Source organism: Callithrix jacchus, chromosome 18 (genome assembly GCF_049354715.1).
Source record: "Callithrix jacchus isolate 240 chromosome 18, calJac240_pri, whole genome shotgun sequence".
NCBI lineage: Eukaryota > Metazoa > Chordata > Mammalia > Primates > Cebidae > Callithrix > Callithrix jacchus.
The window spans coordinates 43888019-43913733 of NC_133519.1; the positions used below are offsets into that span (position 1 = coordinate 43888019).

Consider the following 25715-nt stretch of genomic DNA (forward strand, 5'->3'; position numbering starts at 1 on the left):
TGGAAACAGTGACACATAACATAACTCAACAGTAATATTTTCATCTCCCTTTCAGTGCCTGCTAATTGTTATGAATGGATGTCTGTAAAACACACATCGATTATTGCATTTTGGTTTGAGTACAGATCATACAACAAAGAAACAATCTCTGCCTTTTAGAGTTCAGGTTTTAAAGAGAAGACTTGATGTTATCAGTTAACAGTGTGCTTCAGAGTAAAGTGGAGAAGCATGGGAATTGGGAGCAGAGGTATTGAAACCCTGTGTGTGATATCGGTTGGTATGGGTGGACTGATCACAGTGATACCAGAGAATGCCACAGAATGTCTCTTGTTTCTCTTCTATAGTTTTTGGAAAGTTTTGGATATGTGCCACAGCCCAGTGGTATTTGTGTGGAGACACTTGCCTCTCTCTGCAATTGCAGCAATGCATTGGTGACTTGTAAGGGGGAGGGAGTGAGATGGCTGAAATGTGGATGCTTTCCTATCATCAAGTATCAGCATGATGTGTATTCCGTCTTGGGCTGAAATGCCTTTGGAGAAGATTCAAACTGGAACAAAATAACTAACTTCATTGACTTTAAAGAGACTAGGATAATGTCTAAATCTGGGATGCTTTTAGTTACCAACTAAAGTGAATACTCTGAACTTCTTCATAGAGAAGTATCTAAATTTAAAATGGGCATTTACATTGATAATCCAGAATTACTTATAGTATGTACAATTATATTGGATATTTCATATTTTAAATATTCTATGAGGAGAAAAAAGCAAGACAGACATGTGTATATAAATAGACATACATTATTACAACAAAATATATAGAAAATATAAATTATATACAGAAAAAGAACAAAAACTTGGCTGTGGTGGATTTCAGTGTTAAAAGTCCAAACAGTGTCTCATTGCATTCAATGAAAAGGAATTCTTTGTGTATTCAATAAAGACTAACAGTAGGAAGATGACATTGCCAAGACTTGTGCACTTAAAAGAGATGAAAGCTTGAAGTGAGAGGATTGAACAGGAATACCATATCCAAACAATGACTGTTTTGATTAGACTAGAAATACTTAAAATATTTCACCTCACAACGTTAACAGATAATGTCTTAAATTAATGCTTTCCTTGTTATGTTGCCTAATGCTCAGAAATACTTCTGTGCTTTTTTTCTGGTGACCATTATAAACAAATTAATAACCACACACCGTCAAAAATTCATGAACACAACATCAAGCTTGTATGTGATCAGGTGAAATTCCTTTTTTTTTTTTCTTAAATTATAAAACAGTACAATAAGTTGAAAATTTTGAAAAACAAAACATACTCATTACTCTATTTGAGTATTCTATTTGTTTCAAACATTAATTTTACTCTGGTGTTACCTTTCAGAACTTGTCCTTGAGCACATGTGTCTTTGCAAATAATTGCAATTAAAGTATATATACAATTCTGTGTTTTGCCCTTTCAGTTATTATTATATAATAAACATTGGCTTATTTTTCTTCATGGAACAATAGTTTAATTGATGCCTAATATTATTTAGAGACTTATATGTTTTTAATCATTTCTCCATTTTGATGTTATGATATTCTAATAATGTTCATGCCTTTTTATTTCTGGTGAATTATAACAGAGCAAAATGACTTTATCATAAGATACTTTCATTTAGACCTTTGTTTTAGGTTCAGAGATACATGTGCAGGTTTGCGTTATAGATATATGTAGTGGGTGTGCAGATTATTTCATCACCCAGGTGATAAGCATAGTACCCAAGAGGTAGTTTTTCAATCTTCATGCTCCTCCCACCCTCCACTCTCAAGTAGAGCCAGTGTCTAATCTTACCTTCTTGGTGTCCATATATATTCAGTGTTTAGCTCCCACTTGTGACTGAGAAGATTCAATACTTGGTTTTCTGTTTCTATGTTAGTTTGCTTAGGATAATGGCCTCCAGCTCCATCCATGTTGCTTTTTGATCTTGTCCTTTTTTATGACTGTGTGGTATTCCATGGCATATATATACACCACATTTTCTTTATCCAGTCTACAGTTGTTGGGCATTTAGGTTGATTTCATGCCTTGGTAATTGTGAATAATGCTGTGATTAACATATGTGTATCACAAAATACTTTTAAGCATGTAATACATGTAACTGTAATACATTTTGCAGATGTTATAACCATATACAATCTTACCAACAGTACAAATATTTCAGGTTTATCATGACACTAGTTTAAGTAATAATCTTTCAAAGAAGTTTTTTTTGTTACAAAATATACTTCAAATTTGCTGAAGTTTGCCTCTCTTTCACTATGACTAAATGTGAGCTTTGCTCCTGTTGTTTTTTTGCTATCTTTTTTTAGAATTTTCCTTTCATGTAGTGTTTTTGCTTTCTTATGAAGTTGAAGAATCTCTTCAGATATCATAAGTTTTTAATCTATTTTAATTGTTGATAAAAATGCTGCTTAATCTGGTTTGGTATTTTATTTCAGATTTTAATTTTTATTAATTTTTGCTATGTTTATATCTGTCAGCATTTTCCTTTATGATCTTTTATATTGCTTTGAAAGGACAATGTTATTTTTATATAGATCTGGTATATATTCTAATTAAGATTTAGTTAAAAACTTATAATTTATATTTAGCCATTTCATCCATTTGGAGCTTATTTTACTATATATTATAAAAATGAATTAAAGTTAATATTTTAAAAATAAATAATTCTACTTTAAGCACCATGTCTTGAGATACTAGTTTGCATATAGACTATACATTTTTGCCATTATTACGTATTTATTTGTATACCAGTGCTCCTAACCTCTTAGTTGTTGATGCTTGTGATGTCCTTTACTGTCTTAGTCAGTTTTCATTGATATAATTGCCCATATGCTTTTCAAAATAAATTTAAGAATAATATTACTAAGTGTTTTAAAACAAAATAACCAATAACAATCCTTTTTTTGAGATTTTGATTTAAATATATTAAATCCATAGATTAACTTGCCAGGAGAGTATATATATTTTAATGTTTAGCTTTCTTTTATATACCCATGATTTTTCTCTGTTCATTAATAAAAACTCTTAGGTTTTTCATTAGAGAGTACTACTTAACCCAATGTCATAATAAACCTGGAACAAACATGCTATTGTTAGGATGATACAGTAAATGGTTCCTCTTTCAGTATTCCTTAATCTGGTTTGAATTTGTCTTTTCTGGCCAGCTGGAGGCACCATCTGGGATCAGCCAGGAAACAGGAATTGTGTAATTTGAGTGAATCCACATACCAGCTAAATGCTCTGATATTTGAATTTTAAAACTAGCATTGCACACAATGAGGGATAGTAAAACTTTTGCTAGTATATTAAGGCAGACTTCAGAGAGCTGGCACCTAGAAGAGAAGATCCTCCAGGCATGGGAGTCTGAGAGGGAGCTCCCTGGGCATCTGGATACTTCTTAGGCAAATGTAGATCCATGCAGGCTTCAGAAGGTTGCGCTTCACTTCTAGACAGTCTGGATTGCCAGGTGCCACAAGCCACAAGCTCTGTGCTCTTGGTAGGTCCATTTGAACCCGACATGCCCTCTTTCCATGGGGTAGCCACCCACCAACTCTTGACAGACAGGTGACCCCCAGGGATCTTTAAGCCTCAGCACTGAGGTGTGCTTGGTAGTTGGATTGCAAGTGCATGAAAAGCTTGTCCCATTGAGACTTGGCCTCTGGCCTCTACTAGAATGATGGTGCTACCAGCCTGGAGAGGGGTTTGCCATTCCATGCCCCACTCAATGATGGTGCTGGGCATCACACTCCCCAATCTCACCCTTTTCTGTTCCCACGTACAGGTTTCTGTTGGGGCAGAAGGTGACAGCGTGTAGGAGCAGAGATGGGACTGCTGAGTAGGGCCTGAGCATCTAGGAATAGGAGAGCAGGTAGTGGAGAACGTTCTGGTGGTGAGAGGTGGGACCATGCGTGAGCCAAGGCTCCAATCCTGGAGCACATAATCCATTGTCCCATTGAACTCCACTTACAAACACAAATTCAAAGGAAAAAAAAATTTCCCTACAGTGACTGCAAAGCATTAGACCCCAGTGTGAAGCCCTGGTGTCAGCAGGACCTTGTCATAAGTCCATGCAGCTGGCCCTTAAATTTGTAAGACACACCCAGATATTTCTGCCTTTTATAATCAAGACTCCTCTCTTTAAGTGTATTGGTTTGCTTATAGTTTCTTCTGACAATCTGAACTCTGCTAAGTATCTATACTGCCTGTTGAATGAACTGATGCAAGTATTTAAGGAATACTTATACACACAGACATGTATCATGCTTTTAGCAGTCTTGGATTCCCATATTTTTGTGAATAAAATGTTTGCTTCATAAATAGAGTTTTGTTTTCTCTGAAAACACAAAGTGCTACATACATTTGTTTGGTTGTTGTGGAAACAATGGAGGCTGACATTAGGTCTATTCTCCCAACATGTGGAAATTGCAACAATATTAATGATTCCTTTCTAAGAATTTGCAAACAGGCTCTTTTCTTTTTCATCAACATTTTACTTCTTCCTTCATAAGTTTTATTTTCTTTATCCTTAATTTATGACTAGATTTATTTGGAAAAATATTAATGTTAAGGAATTGCCTAAGAGCAATTAAAACTTTAAAATGAATTACAGTATTTTTATCCTAAAATTTAAAACACATACCGTAATAAGAATTATTTCAATTAAAAAATATTCTTGAAAATGGTATTTATTTTCTTTTTGTTTGCTTTCAGGGTACCTTGAGAACATTGGAAAGCTTATTAATTTTATTAAATAGCATAACTTAAAATACATGTTCTCTTGTATCTCTGATTATACCTTATCAGTGCATAGATGTATTTAAATGTTAAAAATGTCATCTTTCATTTAGGATTACATGTAAAACAGAGAGCCTGAACTTTGTTGGTTATAAAATTCCCATGACTTTTTTGCAAGAGGGCTTTCTGCTGCTCTGGCCAAAGTCATCTAAACAATAATATCCTACTCGTATACCTCAAAACCCTGTGTTCATTATTAAAGAGTTCTTTGCTTCTTGTTCTAAACATCTGCGTAACATTGCTGAATTCATAACATTTTTCTACATCCCATTCAGCAGTCCATGAAGTGAAATATACTATGTGCAATTTTGTTCAATGCATATATTTAAGGTTTTATCATACCCCCATTAAGTGAATAATTTCTTTGGAAGTAAAACAGAATGCTATTTAATCCATGTTAGATAATATGCTGTGCATGAATTCATCACCGATTTTATAAAATACACAAAATACATACTTTATTGTCAAAACAATCGTAAGGGCCTTTAAGTGGTCCTGAAAATCACCTGTTCTAATATGAATAGGAATGTACTCAATTAAATGAGTCCTGAAATATACCTGGCATTTGCTCAGCTCAAAGTCAGGAGACAGTTCTGCTTTTGTCAATTAGATGGAGATCATTTAAAGATGGTGCTGGACAGCAACATTATAATTGAGTAAGTATGGAGAAATATGGAAAGCATGTACTGTAGATAAATTGAAAACAGTAAAGGTAGATATAATCTGATTTTTTGCAGTATCCTAAAGCAGAAAACATAATTTATTTTTTTTTATTTAGAAAACAGCCCCAATGCTTTGAATATATATATATATTTATACTAACATCTTTGCACATAAAGGACAATAGAATTGATTTGTCTTAAGTGACTAAGAGTAGAATTTTTAGAAAGTGGGAGGGACATTTGACCTTCTGCTCATGAATGGCATTTTGAGGAGGCCACTTCTCAATGCCTAGGATTTCTTTGCTCTTTTGTCACCTTTATTAATCTGGTGTTCGCCTCATATCACAACTCATACCCTGTCTCTTCTTGATGCCTTCCCAGTGTATTTTCCTACAGCTTGTGGATTTCACTATCCTCTTTGGACAAGTAAAATTTACTGTTCTTGTGTATCTGTACGACTTGGCTCTTCTCCGATGCTGGTTTAGCTTTCTTTTAACTTTCCATAGCTTGTTGTTTTTTAAGTTTTCAGTTATATTTCAACTCCTGTTGTGGCAGATCCTCTGATTTACATATTTCTTAAGCTTTTTCTATAATGCCTTGCAAATACTGACTAGTTTATAATGTAGCTCAGGGGATTCTTATTTTAACTTTTCATAAATTTATTCATGTGTAACTATCAATATAATGTTAATAACAATATGTTTTTAAAAAGAACAAAGACATTGGAAACATTGCTATTGAATTATGTCCAGGCAGTGTTTATACCCTAGAAGGCTCCAGTAAATATTCCTCTTATTATCAAGGAACCACTTTGAGTAAAGAAAAACTACAAGTAGCAGAAATCTGTTAGTGGAAAGGAAAAAGGAAGTGAGGGGCTGGATATTGATCTTGCCAAATGAACCAGTGAAAGAAAATATCACATTGTGAATTTCTTTCCATTATTTTCTTAAGTACAACCCAACAACTCAGATTAAGAGAACAATGGCTGAGATGCTGGAAAGAAACCCAACCCATCTGATAAATCCCTAGGAAAAGGGAAATAATAAGATTATTAAAAAGAGAAAAGATTTCCGTAGAGTTTCAGACATTTTTTAAAACTAAAATATGGTCTCTGAAGTACAAAATAATTTTATTTTTGTGTAATACATGCTACCTTCGTTTTTTTAAGTAAGTTATATATGGAAATTGTATGAGTTGTCTATATCAACTTTACTTGATTAAAGAATAAAACGTTTTGATGACATAGGAAACAACATTTTTTCAGTTGATTAATCAGTGTCATTACTGATCTTGTAACATGGTCTTTAGCTATAGCGTTGAGGCTCCATAATGTAGTGATAAAGCAAGAAATAAAGAATCTGAAGGCCTAGGTTTAATCTTTATTCTTTTCCTTTTCCCCCTTCTTCCTATATTCAAACACTTATTGGAAATCTACTGAATGTATACTGAGACAGTTAACCCCTCAAGTTGCTGACAGTCAATGGAGGTATGATTAAAGCAATCAGGCAATCATAGTATTGTATGGTAGATGCTAGCTATCATGTTGCTGGCACATGGTATTGTGTATCCCTTAAAGAGGCTGGGCCACTTTGGCTAATCACTTCAGCTACTATTGTCTATATAATTATGTCTATTCTACCTACCCTATGAGGTTGTTAAAAGGCTTAAAGTGGGTCACCACGTGTTATAGAGTATTGTGAATTATAAAAGTTCTTGCAAATATAGGTAGTGATATGTAATAACTTATTTGTTACAAGATGTAAATACCTTGTGAACTTGATATATAGAACTTAAAAAGAATCACTATGAATAAATAACTTTTGTTTTAATTAATTTTAAATCCATAACTTTCGCATCATTTTTGAACTCTCCCTTGGTTCTTCCTGAAAAGAAAAAAAAAGTCTCTGTCAATTAGTGCTTCTACACTACCTTTTCCACACTTTTATTTCTGCCTTTACTATATCATACTGTAATTATGTATCTACCTTTTTATTTTGCTAGACTAATGAGACTCTGAGGACAGGGTCCATGTTCATTCATCTTTATGTTACTAGTGGCAACTGAAAATAGGTGTTCAACATATTTTTGTTAAATAGATTTGAGAGGCAATTTTCTGACAAATTTGCTCTGCATGGTTGATTATAATATGTACAAGGCAAGAGAGATACTCAGTCTATTAAAAAATATCCACCCAACCAGCCTGGGCGACATAGTGAGACCCTGTCTCCAAAAAATATTAAAAAATTATCCAGGCATGGTGGCTTATACCTGTGGTCCCAGCTACTTGGGAGGCTGAGGCAGGAGGATCGCTTGAGCCTTGGGAGGTCAGGGCTGCAGTGAGCTGTGACCACACCATTGCACTCCAGCATGGGCAACATAATGAGACCCTGTTTCAACAAAAAATAAAAAAATCGACTGGGCTTGGTAGCTCATACCTGTACTCCCAGCTACTTGGGAGGCTGAGGCAGGAGGATTGCTTGAACCTTGGAAGGTCAGGGCTGCAGTGAGCTGTGATAGTGCCACTGCACTCCAGCCTGGGTGACAGAGTAAGACCTTGTCTCAAGAAAAAAAAAACAAAACCCTTTAAAAATATCCAGGCATCTGACAACAAAGAATGCTGGGTACTATGTGCATCAGATTAAAATTATAGACTCAGAAGAAGCTCATCCTGCCCATAGTCCAGAGGAAAGGAGAAGGAAATTAGTCTTGATATGGTTCACAGAATAGAGATGCTGGAAAGAAGGGAAAGTTAGTGAGCTTCATAGGTCACCCAGCATTAGATATAGTATCAGATATATTCACCTCTTTCTTCACTAACAACGTTTTTCAATTTCATTGTCTCTGGACCTCACGTTTTCTTGTCTGTATGATAATGGGATTGAACCAAATGATCTGTAATGCCATTTCTAGCTCTATACTTATATTTGAGATTGATGGGCATTTTCTTTTTTATGGGTGAGTTTTTTTTGTAAACAACTAGATAACATGAGCTGAATCATGTGAAAATAATCTCTGCATTTTGTTAAATATGCAGCTTCATTCTTCCGTTTTCTGTTATAATGTTATCAGGACAACAGTAAAGCAAATTAGAGAAAAGGCAAAACATTCAAAAAGATAGGGTTTAAGTTAGACCTTGTAGACTGAGAGGTACATGGGCAGGAGAAAGACAAAAGGGACGCTGATGGGGATGGTAAGGAAATGCAATAGCTTCAAAGTTTGAAGCTTGTAGTGAGGGCCTGGGTTACCTTTGAGAGTTGCCATTTAATTCTAAAAGCAATGGAGGACCATGTTCAGGCAGGAAGAGAGGACAAAGTTGTACCTGCTGAATGTTATCAAAGGCTTGGCAGGGGATGAAACCAGCATGAGTGAAAAGGAAGAAAAGAGGAAATTGCTAATGACACAACTGGCACACGGCTTTGTTATGTGAAAAGAAAGACTGGAATGGAAGCAAGTTCTGAAAGGGAGGAGGGCTGATTTTGCCAGATAGTCATAGCATTCAGTTAAAATGAATTGGAAAGGATGCTTACAGCTGGAGGGATAGGCAGCTCAGCAAGCTGTTCCTTCTCCTGAGTATTTCTCATAACTGATAAAAGATTTATCTCAGCTGTCCAGTATGGCTTGCGAAATTGTTTGTTAATGAGCTTGAAGAGAGATTTCCTATCTTTGTTGAAAACAGGTGTATATTTGAGAGTCTCTGGTTCACTAAAATGAAAGCTAATGGGTGCTTTGATTTTAGTAGCAGCCCTTGATCCCCACTTGTGAAGAACAGGCACATATTCAGAGACATTTTTATTACTATAGGGAATGTCCTTGCATGTCTGCACTCTTTATTATATAATTGGTTTTTTTCTAGTATTCTTTGTATTTCTTTCTACTTCTTGAGTTTTAAATTCTTGGATTATTTCAGGATTATGCAATGTGGGAACATAGAAGCTTGGCTTGACAGTGCTACTGACAATTTACATGTCAGGGTGTAACTGCCTGGCATATTCTTTGCTGTTTTGCATTCCTTTGCAAAGTACGCCTTTGTTTAGTCTTGAGGGAGTAGGCTTCTCCCATTTTCCATATACTTGGGACACAGCTAATGACTGTTCTGCTTTGTATGGAATGCAGATGTTTGCATTTTCACAGTTTCTCCAGTTGCTTCTCCACTCCTGTTGCAAACTGCAAAGTGTCTAATCTATAGTGAAAGGTTGAGGCATTTTTTCCTGTTATTTCTAAGAAAAATTACATGGGTTATGGCAGACAAATGGTAGCTCCTTTCCAGTTTCTCATTTATTTTAAAAATACTAAAGTCTGTTTTAGTACCATATGTAGCTTGTTATTGAAGGTTTGGCTAATTAATTATTCTTTAGAGTTATAAACTCCTTTTTGAGCAGCATGCCTTTAAAGCTAGAAAATATTTTATAAAAGCTAAATGTTAAGTATCTTTATGATTTTGTGTTGTAGTTGCACATTATACTTTTGAATGAAGTCTACATCTTCATTGCATAAGATAGGAAGCTTTTCATCTACCCTGAGAATTTAAGATGATATATCTAAGCACATGATACCTAGATGAATTTTAATACTATTACTTGAATGCATGGATTCCATCTGAGGAAAGTAGTTGATACCCTACATTTGTATTTATGGTATCTCAATAACCAAAAATGGCCACTTTTAGGTTACCTATTTTAGGAGTTGATTTATTTTTTAAAGAGAAAACGGTTTGGGGACTAAAATATTTACTATAGACATGCTGTATCCAACCAAAAATGCAAATATATCTGTATATACAGATTTCCAAGTTAACCCATGGTATCTGGGATCCTTCAATTCACCTGACTTAGGATCTAAGTCCTGGCTCTCCAGGGAAGGCAGCGGCCCCACCTTTTCCTATTGGAAGCAGTGGTTTTGTGTAGTACATCTGGGCAGTCATGACTATGGCCACAGCCCTGAAAATAGTTACAATCAAAGCCAGTCCAGGAGGCTAGCAAGCGATAGCTAGCGTCAGCCACCCAGCCACCAGAAAAAAGTTATGGGGACTACTTCCTGCACTGTTAATGTCCTTGCAACTGTACATCTCCAAATTCCTAAAAACCTATGGAATAGGCAGTGAATGTTCACTTTTTTCTTTTTTTGTTTAGCACCGAATTTTTTATTTTGAATGAGTTAAGACTTACAGAAAAGTTGCAAACAAATTTATACTTTAAAGTTAGGCAAACTGAATTACAAATGAATAAGTGATTCATTTAAATTCTAACAACAAAGTGATTATTAACAAATATTTACTGACTGGTGAGAATAAGAAAGAGCTGGAACTGTGGTCTCCTGATATTTGTCCTGTGACATTTTTTACTACTACTTGCATTTCCCATGGTTAAAACTTCACTCTTTTAGATATGCGTACTTTATAGTAAATTATAAGTTATTCTCTGGTAGCTACAAATTGAGAAAGAGTATTTGGTATTTTGCTATTTCTTCTTAATAAGTAACCATGTAGTGCATAGTGGAAAGACATCCATAAACACAATAAAGTCTTAAATGCCATTGATTACTATTTATTGACCTATGTCATTTTTATCTTCACAGAAATTGGCCCAGTGACAATTACCACAGATCCCAAGAAATTTCAATATGAACTCAGAGAGCTGTATGTTCAGGTGAGTGCTTGCTTTCAGTGTTCTCATGGGGAGTGGAAAATCATGAGCCTTTGGCTGATTTTCTTTGTATTTTAAATCTAAAGGAAGTAATTGTTAGCCTTTTAATGGACCCAATAATTGCCACACCCCCAGCGCTCCACCTGAGTTCGGAATGAATTGAATAATGGGTAAGGAAATAGGACAGATGGGGTTTGAAATATCACCAGTCATGTACTACCTAAGGCTGGCTTATACCATCACGGCAGAGTTGAGTAGGTTTGGCAGACTGGTCCCTTTAAGGAAAATGTTTGCTGACCCCTGCTGTAGATAAGTCTTTTTGCTTAGAAATATAAGGAACAGTTAATAATTCTTTCCCCACAACATTAAATGGCATAACTAAGGTAACTTTGATATTCTCTGCTGCTGTTAGTCATATGAAATGTTTGGCTGCAAATATAACTTGGTTATTAGAGAAAATGAATCACATTGGTTTAAATGTTATTCTGAAAACAGAACTTAGAGGTAAAGTTGCTATGCATCTTCTTCTGGTGCTGAATTTACTCATTGAAAAAATATGCTTCTCCAAGGCTGTTTCACTATGCTACCTTGTATGGTCTCTGCCTCTGTTATCCTCAGACTTTTTGGCCACTTTTCATCATTCATTTTGGCTATTGGTACCTGCCTCATTGTTTGCCTTTTCTCCTCATGGCTGCCATTATTCTGAGTGGCTTCAGCATTTACGAGAATGACCTAGTCAGAGCAGTCCCTTTTCAGTTCCTTGACCTACTAGTAATCTTCCATGACCTTTTCTTTACTCTTAATCGTCTGTTCCCACAAACGTCCCCTAGATTTTGTTATCATCTGTTTCCTCTCTCAGGCATTTCAGACAGGTTAATCAGCGATTCCCTGTGCACTGAGCAGGCTGGTGCAGCTTTTCACACTACAACCACTCTCTTACCCTCATCAGGCACTCTAGTCCACTGACTCCTACGCTTTCTCCCAGGCCATCAGATTTCCTGTTTTTTCACTTCTAATATAGCTCTGAGTTTTTATCAATTACAGCTCTACTTTTTCTCCTTTGTCTATTGCCTTTCTGCTCAAAAGACATAACCTCATTCCTGAATGACCCTAACTGCATTATTCATGCTTGTTCATGAGTGGCCAAATGCAGTTGAAATTTCACAACATGACCCTTTGATTCTCCGATGAATTCATAGCCACCTAACTCAAATGGACTCTTACTATTCCCATGATGTTACTATGTTTCTTTAGTCAACAAAAGTCTTCCTTTCTTCTCCATGACAATAGCAAATCTTATTCACTCTCCTTAAACCTCTATCTCACCATCCTTTTACTACTGGCTGTTTCAACAGATGATGTACTCTGAGCAAGTGACCTCACTTTCACACACAGTCACAAACAAATGAAACCCTCTGCTTCTTCATACATAGCATATAATCCATCTTCATCTGGCACCTCTCCTATCCTTATTCACTTAATCTCAATTCCTTGGCTTTCTTGGGATTTTAACATCAAACTTTCTCTCAACTGTTAGCATTCACACTGAGGTTGGGCACAGTGGCTCACACCTGTAATCCCAGTGCTGCTTTGGGAGGCAAAGGCAGGAGGATCATTTGAGGCCAGGAGCTTGAGACCAACCTGGGCACATAGTGAGACCCTGTCTCTAAAAAAAAAAAAAAAAAAAAAAAAAAAGTTCAGCCAGGCATGGTGATGCACACCTATAGTCCCAGCTACTTGGGAAGCTGAAGGTGGAGGATCACTTGAGCCCAGGAGTCCAGGGTTGCAATAAGCTATTATCATGCCACTCCTCTACAGCCTGGACAACAGAGTGGGAACTTGTCTCCAAAAGAAAGCCAAAAAAAAGTTTTCATTGGCTTTTAAGGATATATGTTCAAGTCTCAAAAAACATACAGACAACTCTCACCAAACACAAAAACCAAACAAGCAAAACAAAATAAAGAACAAAAAGCTTCTGTATTTTTCTCAAGTCCTCTTACAAATAATTTCTTTTCTATCAATTCCTTCAATGCCAAGCACATGGTCTGTGTTTGTATGTTTACTGCTGTCATTTCCTGAGTCCCATCCCTGCCATTCATTCCTCAATCTATTTCAATCTAGTTCCCATTCCTCTCCCTGTATCAAAGTAGCATTAGCTAGTGACTAGTGATATCCGTTTTGCTAAATGCAATGGAAATGTTGCAACATTGGACTCTCCTTCCTGCTTGACACTTTGTTCCCTCATCCCCACTTCCTTTTCCTACTCAACTTCTTAGAAAACTTCATTTTCTTCCACTTGGCCATTGAATATTGATGTTGCTCAACGTTTTGAAATTGGCGTTTCCTCATTTTCTATCCTCTCCTTAGGTACAATCGTCTATACCATGTAAATATGCTTTAGCCTTGACCTCTTTCCTGAGGAACAGACCCACACTTCAGTCTCTTGGATGGCACATGGCCTTCTAAAATGAAATTCATGAATGTTCTTTTTCCAGTACCCTAAATTTGGTCCTTAATCCTTGGCTTTTGTCTCCTCTTTGTTACCTTTGTGAATGACGCTTATAGTATTCTGGTTACCCAGCCAAATATCTGGATACTTCCTTAATATACCCTGTACGTTTACCTTTATAGTCCAACTGTTATTAAGTCTTGTTTTCAACTTTCTAAACACCTTTTAAATCAATTGGCTTCTATTTCTTCTGGCACCATCTGAGTCCCAATTACCGTATCTTTAATGCAGAGAAGCTTCCAAGGAATTTTCTTGCATTTATTCTTGCTTCTATTTTCCAGGCCTAGCTTCTCTACTCTGCAGACAAGGGGATCTCAGAGTACATCTCTGAAAGTTTCTGCCTTATACCATAACTACTTGACTCTTTACCCCCGCCTCACTAACTTCTTCCTATGGCTCTGGGTTCTGAGTGACCTAAGACCATCCTACCTTCCATTCCCATCTAGTGCCACTCTCTCTCCCAGGCTCTGTGCTCTGCTGCAGGGGCCTTGCTTAGAGCCTCCCCATACCCCTGTCCCTACCCAGCTCCTCATGGCACTTTGGCACATGCTGTTCTTGCACAGAAAGTTCCTGTACTTCAGTCTTCCCTAATTTCCACACTCCCTTAACCTAGTTTAAAATTCTATATTCAAAGTCTATCTCGAATAATATCACTTCCTCAGAGAATTCTGCCCTATTTTCTTGGCCTAGTCGTTTCTCACTGCCTTTCTCTGTCACAAAGCAGTTGAGAGTTCATATTGAAGGACTGTGTATAATTTAGCTTATTGAATCCCCCAGTAAAAGGACTGGCGTATAGAACATGCTCACTTTTTAATTGAATAAATACAACAGAATGTACAGATTCATGGAGTCTAAATTGGAGTTTGAAGTATAATACTTTCATCGGTTTCACTATTGGATAAATAACTTGATAGTAATGAGCATGATTGAGGCATAGGGTGTGAAATGTAAAGTTTGGCATTCCAAATGTATATTCAAGGTGATTCTATTTTGTGCATGTTTCCATTTGTAAATTGTAGATTGAATTATATTTGATAAATATGTAAGTAGATTTATATAATTATCTCTTGACTAATTTTCTTTTTTTTCATTTCTTTTGACATTTTTTGCACCCACATTCTTCCGTTTCCTTTCTCTTATACCATGGCATTTTTTTTTTAGTCATTATTTTGCTGCTTATTTGCTATTTACTTTTCTCTCCCTCAATATAGCAAATTCTTTGCCACTTGGGATGTTCAGATTATCTGAAAAAATCTCCATAGAAATTTATATCATGTTCATGGATCTTGGACATTAGAAACTGCATTGTTCTGGTTGTTTAAATGCTTTTATATGCCCCTATTGCACTGAGTTCCTGAGGACAGGAGTCCTGTAGCTAGTATTAGCCTGTGCTTCATCTGGAAGATCAACCAGTGTCTGCAGTAGGGTAGACTTTAAAAACAGTTGAGTGAATGAGTGCCATTTGAGATGACTTTTTAAAAAAATGTACATTTAACAGTAAAACTGTATCAAATATTATTTAAACTTTACTTGATGGTATAGAAAATACCTGAAAACCCTAACCATCAGTTTTTATTGCATTATAGAGAATCCCAAGGGCCAAACAATGGAGATTTCTGGGAGATAGAATGTTAGGAAGTGATTTATTGTAGTCATTCTTTTTTTTATTTCTGTGAGACTACAACTAGCTTATGTTCCTGAAAATCTGGCCAGAACAAAGATACCTACATTTAATGAGACCTGGCACAAACTTCCTGATTGTCTGCCTCTCCCATTCGTTTGTTCTGAGGCTCTCTAGGGAGTGCCCTGATCCTCCTTGTTCTGTTTGTCTCCCGGGTGAAGGATCCTGATCCCTGACTCATACTCCCTGACTCCCTCTCCAAAGGTCTTCCTCCACCCTCTGGAACTGAATCTGATACAGACACTCTATAGGATCATATAATTTTACCTCTGTTGAAAAAATATTTTTTCTTTCTTTCTCCCATGCATAAAAGCTGGAGTCTATTTCACTGTAGGTTTCCTCAGGACAGGCTGTATCTTAGGGGATTTTCTTCCCCCCTCCCTTTTTTGTACTGTCATAAGATCCAAAAGGATGCTTAATTAGAGCAACCAGCAAGGGAAAAAAAATCAAATACTTACTTTTTCCCTTCATTCAGCATTGGGCATTGTTACAGGCATTGGGAATACCATGGAAGGGTTTTTACTTTCAAAGTTTTTAGTGAATTATTCTTTCTTAAATCAGTGATAAAAAATGAATTAAAGGTTAAATATGAAAAGTTTAGTCTACATTGTCACTTAACACTAACCTAAAGGATACATTCTGTTCAGTGCTTGTGGAATACTTTATTATTTCATTAATCAGTTGGAGAAACTTCACAGATTTTATAAAATTTTAGTATGAGATACTGCATTTTGTTTTATGTATGATTTTCAAACCCTTCTTTAGTTCCCCTCCTACCATTTTTAGTAACACCCCCGAAATCACTGATATTAAGAACGACAGGTATTGTTGTCCTATTAAACTAGCTTGAACATTAAGAAACGGAAACTCTTAAAAATATTGCCTTCATATTTAAATTGGTTTTGAAAGCAAGAGAAGTGAATTCAGTTTGAAGTAAATTAATCATCTCTTAACATTACAACAGGCTCAGCTATTTTTCTTCTAGAGATACAGAACTAACTTGAGAAAAGACAATCTAAAATTTTTCAGGAAAAAATATCAGCAAACACTTATTACACTTAAATTATTAAATTTATACCATTAGTTTTATTTTTTTTTATCCTCTTTCATCTGGAACACAGAGAAGTAACTTGAAAACAACTGTGCTTTCTCTCTGGGGAAAAGAAGGGAAGACAAATGACAGCAAATGGTATTCAAATCACACAGCTCTTTGGAAATTAATGTCCTAGTAAATGTGCAGAGCAAAGCCTTGCCTCGGGACACATTCTTTATGAGAAACTATAAAGCTTGTTGAGTTTTAGAAAATGGTATTGGCAGTGATATGCTTTCAAGTGTTTTATCCAAATGTTTTAAAGAACAAAAAGTATATTAGTCAAACATTCAAAGTATAAATATACATACACACACACACCCCCCTCAAAACACCAAGATATCTCTACAATAATGAGATTACAATTCCAACTTTTGTATAAATTGTTGATCCCCCAAATCAAGACTTCACACATAATTTAATTCTCCTTAGTAAAGTCTTTTAATAAAATATAATTTTTTAAAAAGTAGGAATATGATTTAAAATATCTGGAAAAGCATTGTCACATAGCAACATGACAGAATTATGACGAAGATAGGGTGAGGTCCAAGAGAATAAATAGGTTTAAACTTTACCAGGCTGAGGTTAGGGGGCAAAGAATGTTTTGCTATAGAACAGTTGGTAGAATTAACTGCCTGCAGAGAATATGAAATAACCCTGGTCAGACAGGCAAAGACTTCTAAAAAGAGGAGAATAAGATAATGCTGATTTTAGAAGAATAATTTACTATGTCAATTTGGTATATACACTTTATCTTATTTCTAGTATGTAAAAAAAAGTATATTGTGTAAAACTGTAACTTTAATATCTAGATATATAGAGAATTCTTCAGTATGAATTTTTAAAATCAAACATATATGGCTAGAACAATGAAAAAAGCAAATAAAAAATAGACAAAAAAGGAAAGGCATTATATGCCAGCATGGATACAGATATAATGAGCCATCAGAGGCTTGATTTTCATTTTTGGACGTGATTAGGAATGATTCAACTTAGAAAAGCAGTTTTAATATCCATTTAAGTTTTCGTAATATGCATTTGCTTGCAAATATCTCACACACACACACACACTAACTCACTCTCTCTCTCACTTTAAAGGAGGACTGGCTTGTATTTAATTTAGGGAAGAAAGTATAATAAGGCGTCTAACTCATGGTATGTATAAACCTTCAAGCAGAACCGAGTCTGGCCTAAAGTACAGGCTCAATAAATGTTATCTATTGCTACTGCTAGCTCTAGTGCTCCAAAGTTCTTTTAAGGGAAATAATCCCCAAATGTTTGTGGCGTAAATGAGCAACAGTTTTGGAATATGTACCTTGCAAAAGGTTTTGCAAGTGTTTTAAAATCATTCTCTCAATTTATACCCACATAAATATTACTATTTCTTTTTACAAATGAGGAATCTCAAGCTTTTTGATATCAGGTAGCATGTCTTACTCAGGTCACAAAAATAGCAAGTAGCCAATCTGGTCTCAAATCTGGAGGTATGCAATGCCAAAGTCAGTTTCCTTTATTGCTCTGCTGCTTTCCTTCTAAATATCTGTTTAAATAACCTTATTATTCTAATCAAGTTAGCATATTTATTTATATAATTTCTCTTTGTATGTTACTTCACAGTAGGAAAGTAAAGAATTAAAGACAGATGAATGTCTAGGGCTGATATCACCTTCAAAAAAATGAATTTATTTCTTAAATGTTTTTATTTCTATTAGTGTCTCAAGTCACTTTGAGTAATTGCTCCACCAAAAATCGCAAGTAGCAGATGACATAGTTGTTAATAAAATCCCTGGCTTTCCTGGGTACATATTCTTGCTATGAAGTCTGATAAGCTTGTTTAAGCTCATGCACACTTTGGAGAGAAACAAGAACAAAAGGTTTTTAAGAGATTGAAAGGTACTGTGTGTACCATAGGTACATTTGTAGATAATGTTTTGATTGTTTTTATTTTTGGAGTTGGAACTTCTTTGGGCCTGAATGAAACATCTGTTAAAACTTTAGTTTGCAGTTCGAGTTTTCTATTAGAGTTTCTGCTAGAGTAAAGAATTCTCTGAGGGACGAACAATGCTATATCCCCAGAGAACAAGGAATAGAGACTGAGACTGAAACAAGATGGTGGAGGACAGGAATGGGAATGTTTGGTCGTTTTTCGGGTATCCATTTTGGTACCCTATCCAGAAGCAAACACCTGGTTGATTTTGCAATGATCTTTTGTGTAAACTTCAAAGGACAAAGAATATAGAAGGCTATTCAACTTTGGATTGCTTTTTCAAAATGGAATATACAGGTGTTTAGAGTGGGATGGATATGGATTGTAATGAGAAATTTCTTGATTTTCTTTTCGGAGTGTGCATTTATGGAAATATCCTTAAGGGTAAATACATGAGTCATTGCCTGGTAAATATTGCAGATTCCTGTGGTCAAATAGCATTTAAGAGAAAGAATCTACCAACCTATGATTCACTCCATACATGCTACTTAGGCAACCAAGAGATTGTTCTATTCCCCACAATAAGTACTAAATCTGATTTTGTCAGTTTTTAGGTGACGGTAAGGATGCAGATCAAAACATTTTCCTTGGGAGAATGTTCCTTGATCTACAGCCAGGATTCCTAAAGAAAACTATAAATCTCTTTTTTTTTTTAGAGTTGCTAGCAGCTGCAGTTAAAAAAACAAAACAAAACCTCATTTTCAGTGAAATGGACATAAAGGAAAATTAGAGTTTTCTCTCTATCCAAATTGGTTAGGAGCAGTTAGTTCTCAGGAAGCATGTTTTTTAGTCCTAGACCTTGAAAAAAATTTTCAGGAGAGTCGTGGAGTCTTAATATTGGAATTGATTTGGACTATTATTTGTCCAGTTACACAATCAGATGCTAGAATCCCTTCCAGCAACCTGTCAATACCCTAGACCTGAGTAATACTAGTTAAAGACTTGATAACAGTGGACTTTGTCACCAGGTGTTACCTGGGGGACTCCTCTGGAGCAATGTCTGAGAAGCTTCTTTTAATGCTGTAGGCTGATACCAGCTTTCTTTGGCAGGCTTATTACATTTTTATTAAATACTGGTTCTGTCATCAGCTAAGTCTCTCAGGTTTCCTTATGTAAACATTTAAACTAGGTCTCTATCCTATCTTCATGGCAATTTTTTTAAAATTCTCATTTATTTGCTCTATCATATATATAGCCTTCTCCTTTAGGATCTTATTTCATCATTTTTTAAAATGACTACTAGTTCTAAAAACAATGTAAAATGTATATATCTCAAACTGTCTCATAATGTGATATCTTTCTAAGTCATAAAGATTTTATTAGTAAAAATGCATTTTTACATTTTGCCAAGAGAGGAAATAACACAAGCAGCATAAAGATATTTTAAACATGTGAAATAAAGAATCACAGCATTATAGTCTTCATTAACTAGCCAATAACAAAGATAATATCAACTGTGCTGGAAGGCATGCAAAATCCATATGTGTGTGTTGGAGCAGAAGGAAGAGAGCAATTTCTATGGCTAGGCAGAGTCTTGACTAGCAGAGAGGAAAACCAGGAAAGGGTCATAAAAGAGGAAGAACTGAGAGCAAGAAGGTCTGCTCAGAGCAAGTATAGGTATGGTGAATGCTTCCTCCTTGAATAAGCAAATGATGATTGGCTAGTAAGACCTTCTTAGACCCTGTTCCTGCCCGCTTTGGCTCTACCTCCCTAAGCAAACAAGGGAGCCACTTGTTAGGTGGGACTGGGAATCCATTCCAACCAGAGTAATGGCAGTGTATTAATTTTGAAGGTCACAATAAAAAAGATACAGAATCCTTAAAGCTGGTAAGAAAGAATTCTCTAAGCCAAGAAGAGGAGGATTACTGAAGGGTGACTGAGAATACCAAGATATAATTTGTTTCCCATTTTTGCCTGCAGTTAACCCTGTGTACTCCTACATGTCTTCTGATAAGTAGAAGATATTTTCACTATTTTTGTTATTCTTGGTTATCTCCATCCTATTTCCCTCTTCAAAGGACCACTCACTGTCCCTTATAACTCATGTGAATTATAAAGCTTTTGATATATTTTAATGTATTAGGCACAACATTTTCTAATTTACTAATCAGGATATTGAGTGACTGGTACATAGTGCAATTTTTATAAATATTTTATTTGAAGCGACCTGAACCTCCTCTGAAGACCCAACAAAACATCTCCCCTGAACAGCCACCAAAGCTCTACCTCCCATGAAAGAAGGTCCAACGAGTTGAAAAATCAGTGGCTGATGAGTTAAATCCTTAGCACTGACGGGATAATTTGAAAGCATGGTCATTGTTGTAATTGTTACCTTTAGTGTGCCTGGAATTCTGGTCAGCAGTTCTTTGATACTTTGATTTGGATTTCATCCTCTTTGAGTTTGTCTGGTGATTAACGAATGTGTAGCAAAGAACAAGATAGTTTGCTGTCTGTGATGTACCATCTTCTTTTTCATTCTGGAGATCTGAAGTTTGGGCTCTACAATGTTCTAATTGTCTCTCAGTATATCTCTGCAATATATTCTACAAGTAATAAAAGCCAGCACATGTCACTGATGAACTCTGTAATTATTCTCATTTATTTTGTGCTTGCTTCAATGCAATTTTAAATTAGATTCAGTATGATTTAATGGTTTTCACGTGTACATCCTGTTTTCTTTGTAAAAGAATTGTGCAACTTTGTTTTATGAAAGAGAATGGATTGTTTGTAAAATGTTGTTCAGCTTTAGGCTGGGCACAGTGGCTCACGCCTGTAATGCCAGCACTTTGGGAGGCTGAGGTGGGTGGATCACCTGAGGTCACGAGTTCAAGACCAGCCTGGCCAACATGGTGAAACTCTCTCTTTACTAAAAATACAAAAATTAGCCAGGCATGATGGCAGGCATCTGTAATCTCAGCTATTTGGGTGGATGAGGCAGGAGAATCACTTGAGCACCAGAGGTGGAGGTTGCAGTGAGTGAGATCACACCACTGCACTGCAGCGTGGGTAACAGAGATAGACCCTGTCTCAAAAATATTTTTTTTTGTTGTTTAGCTTGAAACTGAGTCTCATATCTAAATTTTGTAAGTGAAGGACAGATTACACAAATAAGACAATTCAAGTATGGGTGTTCCATGTGAAAAGAATATAGTCTGACTTTGAAACTAAGTGCAAACTTTAATAGGTTATATTCCTGTTAGAATAAGGACAAATATTGTAATACCAATAAGAATTATTTTGGACTTAGTCATAAGCCTATAAAAATGTTTCAATTTTCGATTGCTTAGAATTAGGCATACCAGGAAAATAATTGATATATAAACAAGTTCAATGAAAAGACAAGAATTGAAGAATTGAAATAGGTTGACTAAAAGACAAACAATAAGGCGTGGGAACCTGCTTCCTCTGAGATTAACATTCTTGGGTCTCTCTGATCTATCATTTGATGTACATTTTTCCCATCAGAATTCGGACAGGGACTTCATGTTTTTCCAACTCCTCACAGTTTAAAAGTTTAGTTTATTCCAGTGCCACTCCTATATTGTGTTGTATTTAGAAAAGACAGTGTGATAATCCATTTTAATAATCCCTTGAATGATAATATTTCTATTCATTCTTATTTAATCTTGCTTTCCAGAAATTCATTTTTTGACCATAGTTATCACTGTAACTCTGAAGTTACAGTTATAAAAAAATATTCCAGGAATAACATTTACTCTGAAAGCTCACATGCTTCTGTTTTTTTTTTTTTTTTTGTACACATTTTTCTCTCTGAAATGTCTTTGGCAATCTAGGAAGTTGTAGACATCAGTAACATAAAGATAAAATGTCAAAATATTGAGCAGGACTGTGCATACTGATATTAATTATCTGTATTTCAGGGTTCAAATAAAAGCACAGGTTAACAAAGTCAGACTCTAAAATGCTTTTAGGGAGCTGTCTAATTCTGTGCATTATACAGTTCATCTCCATTATTCCTTGAGAGAGAGAGAGAGAGAGAGAGAGTGTGTGTGTGTGTGTGTGTGTGTGTGTGTGCATGTTTCTATGGTTTTAGGAAATATATTTACATACCCATGTTGATTTTATCCTGTTAATTATTAATCCTGACTTTATGCAAGGACAGAGAGGGATGTGAGGAAGTGATCAAACACATGGGGAGTTAGCTTCATAAACTTGTACTTTTAGAGGGTTCAATCCTGGAATTATGTTACTTGAAATAGGATGGGCTAGGCTTAAGTAAAGCTCAGGCTGAGTATGTCAAGTGTGCCCAAAATATGTGAAGATTGCTTTGCAAAATCTAAGGATGAAACACCTATTAAGTACTTCAAAAAACAGAGGTAAAGTAGAAGGAAATACATCTTATTGAATACCACAGTAGAGGAATGACCAATATTCTGTGGGTATCTAGAAGAATGGGAATTTTCTTCCTCTGATTATACAGTGTTCAGAAAGCTACTTGCTAATAGTCACAGAAATTCAAGAAGGTAATAAAATGGCTCACAGGAGTTTGCATGGATTTTTAGGCCAGGCATAATTGAGTTCAAATCTCTGCTTTTGCACGTACCAGCTGTGTGACCCTGAGAAAGGGCTTTCAAGAGTTAGTACTCTGTCAATCAAACATGCTAAAAGTGATGCTTACCTTATCCGTTGATGTAAAGAATAAATAACGTAGTGTTTGTAACAATACTCTCTCAGCACTTGGCTCAGAGTAGACATTTGTTGAATTAACGCAGAGTGTCTTATCACCAAGAAAAGTACTGATTAAATTAATAAGACCTTTTATGGATTCAAGTTCTCCAGTTGCAAATTCTTCCATCATAAATGTTTTAGGGATTATTATTATTATTTTTTAAATTTTAGGATATTTATTTTAGACCCTTTCCTATATTTATCCACATACATATCATGTTAATGAATCACATAATCACATTATTTTACAACTACTTTTTAATTTTAAATTGCAGTATATTGTAAACCTCTTTATATGTAAATAAATGGTGGCAAAGTATTCCATTCTATTAACTGAGCCACCCCCATTATTAAACTTACATTTTTTTCCCAATTTTCTTCCTGTTATAAATAACAATGAAAACTTTTATAACTCTCTGTTTGTGTGTATTCTTAATTATTTTTATTTTTTTATTGCATTTTAGGTTTGGGGATACATGTGAAGAACATGCAAGATTGTTGCATAGGTACACACCTGGCAGTATGATTTACTGCCTTCCTCCCCATCACCTACATCTGGCATTTCTCCCCATGATATCTCTCCCCAACTCCCCACCCCCCATTGTCCCACCCCTGTTTCCCCCTACAGAACCCAGGGTGTGATGCTCCCCTCCCTGTGTCCATGTGTTCTCATTGTTCAACACCTGCCTATGAGTAAGAACATGTGGTGTTTGATTTTCTGTTCTTGTGTCAGTTTGCTGAGAATGATGGTTTCCAGGTTCATCCATGTCCCTACAAACGACACGAACTCATCGTTTTTGAAGGCTGCATAATATTCCATGGTGTATATGTGCCACATTTTCCCAGGCCAGTCTGTCATGGATGGGCATTTGGGTTGGTTCTAGGTCTTTGCTATTGTAAACTGTGCTGTAGTGAACATACGTGTATATGTGTCCTTAGAGTAGAATGATTTATAATCCTTTGGATATATACCCAGTAATGGGATTGCTGGGTCAAATGGAATTTCTATTTCTAGGTCCTTGAGGAATCGCCACACTGTCTTCCACAATGGTTGAACTAATTTACACTCCCACCAACAGTGTAAAAGTGTTCCTTTTTCTCCACATCCTCTCCAGCATCTGTTGTCTCCAAATTTTTTAATGATCACCATTCTAACTGGCGTGAGATGGTATCTCAATGTAGTTTTGATTTGCATTTCTCTAATGACCAGTGATGATGAGCGTTTTTTCATATGTTTGTTGGCCTCATGTATGTCTTCTTTTGTAAAGTGTCTGTTCATATCCTTTGCCCATTTTTGAATGGGCTTGTTTTTTTCTTGTAAATCTGTTTGAGTTCTTTGTAAATTCTGGATATCAGCCCTTTGTCAGATGGGTAAACTGCAAAAATTTTTTCCCATTCTGTTGGTTGCCGATTCACTCTAATGACTGTTTCTTTTGCTGTGCAGAAGCTGTGGAGTTTGATTAGGTCCCATTTGTCTATTTTGGCTTTTGTTGCCAATGCTTTCGGTGTTTTGGTCATGAAGTCCTTGCCTACTCCTATGTCCTGAATGGTTTTGCCTAGATTTTCTTCTAGAGTTTTTATGGTGTTAGGTCTTATGTTTAAGTCTTTAATCCACCTGGAGTTAATTTTAGTGTAAGGTGTCAGGAAGGGGTCCAGTTTCTGCTTTCTGCACATGGCTAGCCAGTTTTCCCAACACCATTTATTAAGCAGGGAATCCTTTCCCCGTTGCTTGTTTTTGTCAGGTTTGTCAAAGATCAGATGGTTGTACATGTGTTGTGTTGCCTCCAAGGCCTCTTTTCTGTTCTATTGGTCTATATCTCTGTTTTGGTACCAGTACCATGCTGTTTTGATTACTGTAGCCTTGTAGTTTAGTTAAAAGTCTGGTAGTGTGATGCCTCCTGCTTTGTTCTTTTTGCTTAGAATTATCTTGGCTATGCGGGCTCTCTTTTAATTCCATATGAAGTTTAAGGTGGTTTTTTCCAGTTCTGTGAGGAAGGTCATTGGTAGCTAGATGGGGATAGTGTTGAATCTGTAAATTACTTTGGGCAGTATGGCCATTTTCACGATATTGATTCCTCCTAACCATGAACATGGAATGTTTCTCCATCTGTGTGTGTCCTCTCTTATTTTGTTGAGCGGTGGTTTGTAGTTCATCTTAAAGAGGTTCTTTATGTTCCTTGTTAGTTGTATTCCTAGGTATTTTATTCTCTTTGTAGCAATTGTGAATGGTAGTTGATTCTTGATTTGGCTCTCTTTAAGTCTGCTATTGGTGTAGAGGAATGCTTGTGATTTTTGCACATTGATTTTGTACCCTGAGACTCTGCTGAAGTTGCTTATCAGTTTCTGTAGTTTTTGGGCTGAGATGATGGGGTCTTCTAGATATATAGTCATGTGGTCTGCAAATAGAGACAGTTTGACTTCCTCCTTTTTTATCTGAATACCCTTTATTTCTTTTTCTTTCCTGATTGCTCTGGCTAGAACTTCCTGTACTATATTGAATAGGAGTGGTGAGAGAGGGCATCCTTGTCTAGTGCCAGATTTCAAAGGGAATGCTTCCAGTTTTTGCCCAGGGAATGCTTCCAGTTTTTGCCCATTCAGTATGATATTGGCT

General features: G+C 35.9%; 1 protein-coding gene across 10 annotated transcripts in view; it reads left to right on the forward strand.

Moving 5' to 3' along the window:
* Positions 1–25715, forward strand: part of HMCN1 (hemicentin 1) — a 532161-nt gene that overhangs the window by 193227 nt on the left and 313219 nt on the right. For all 10 annotated transcript variants that reach the window (XR_013529004.1, XR_013529005.1, XR_013529007.1 and 7 more), the window contains exon 2: positions 11081–11151. Coding sequence is in view for 5 of the 10 variants with exons in the window: in XM_035280037.3 (XP_035135928.3) it covers positions 11081–11151 (71 nt within the window). In the remaining 5 variants the exon portion in view is untranslated. The remainder of the gene's footprint in view (positions 1–11080; positions 11152–25715) is intronic.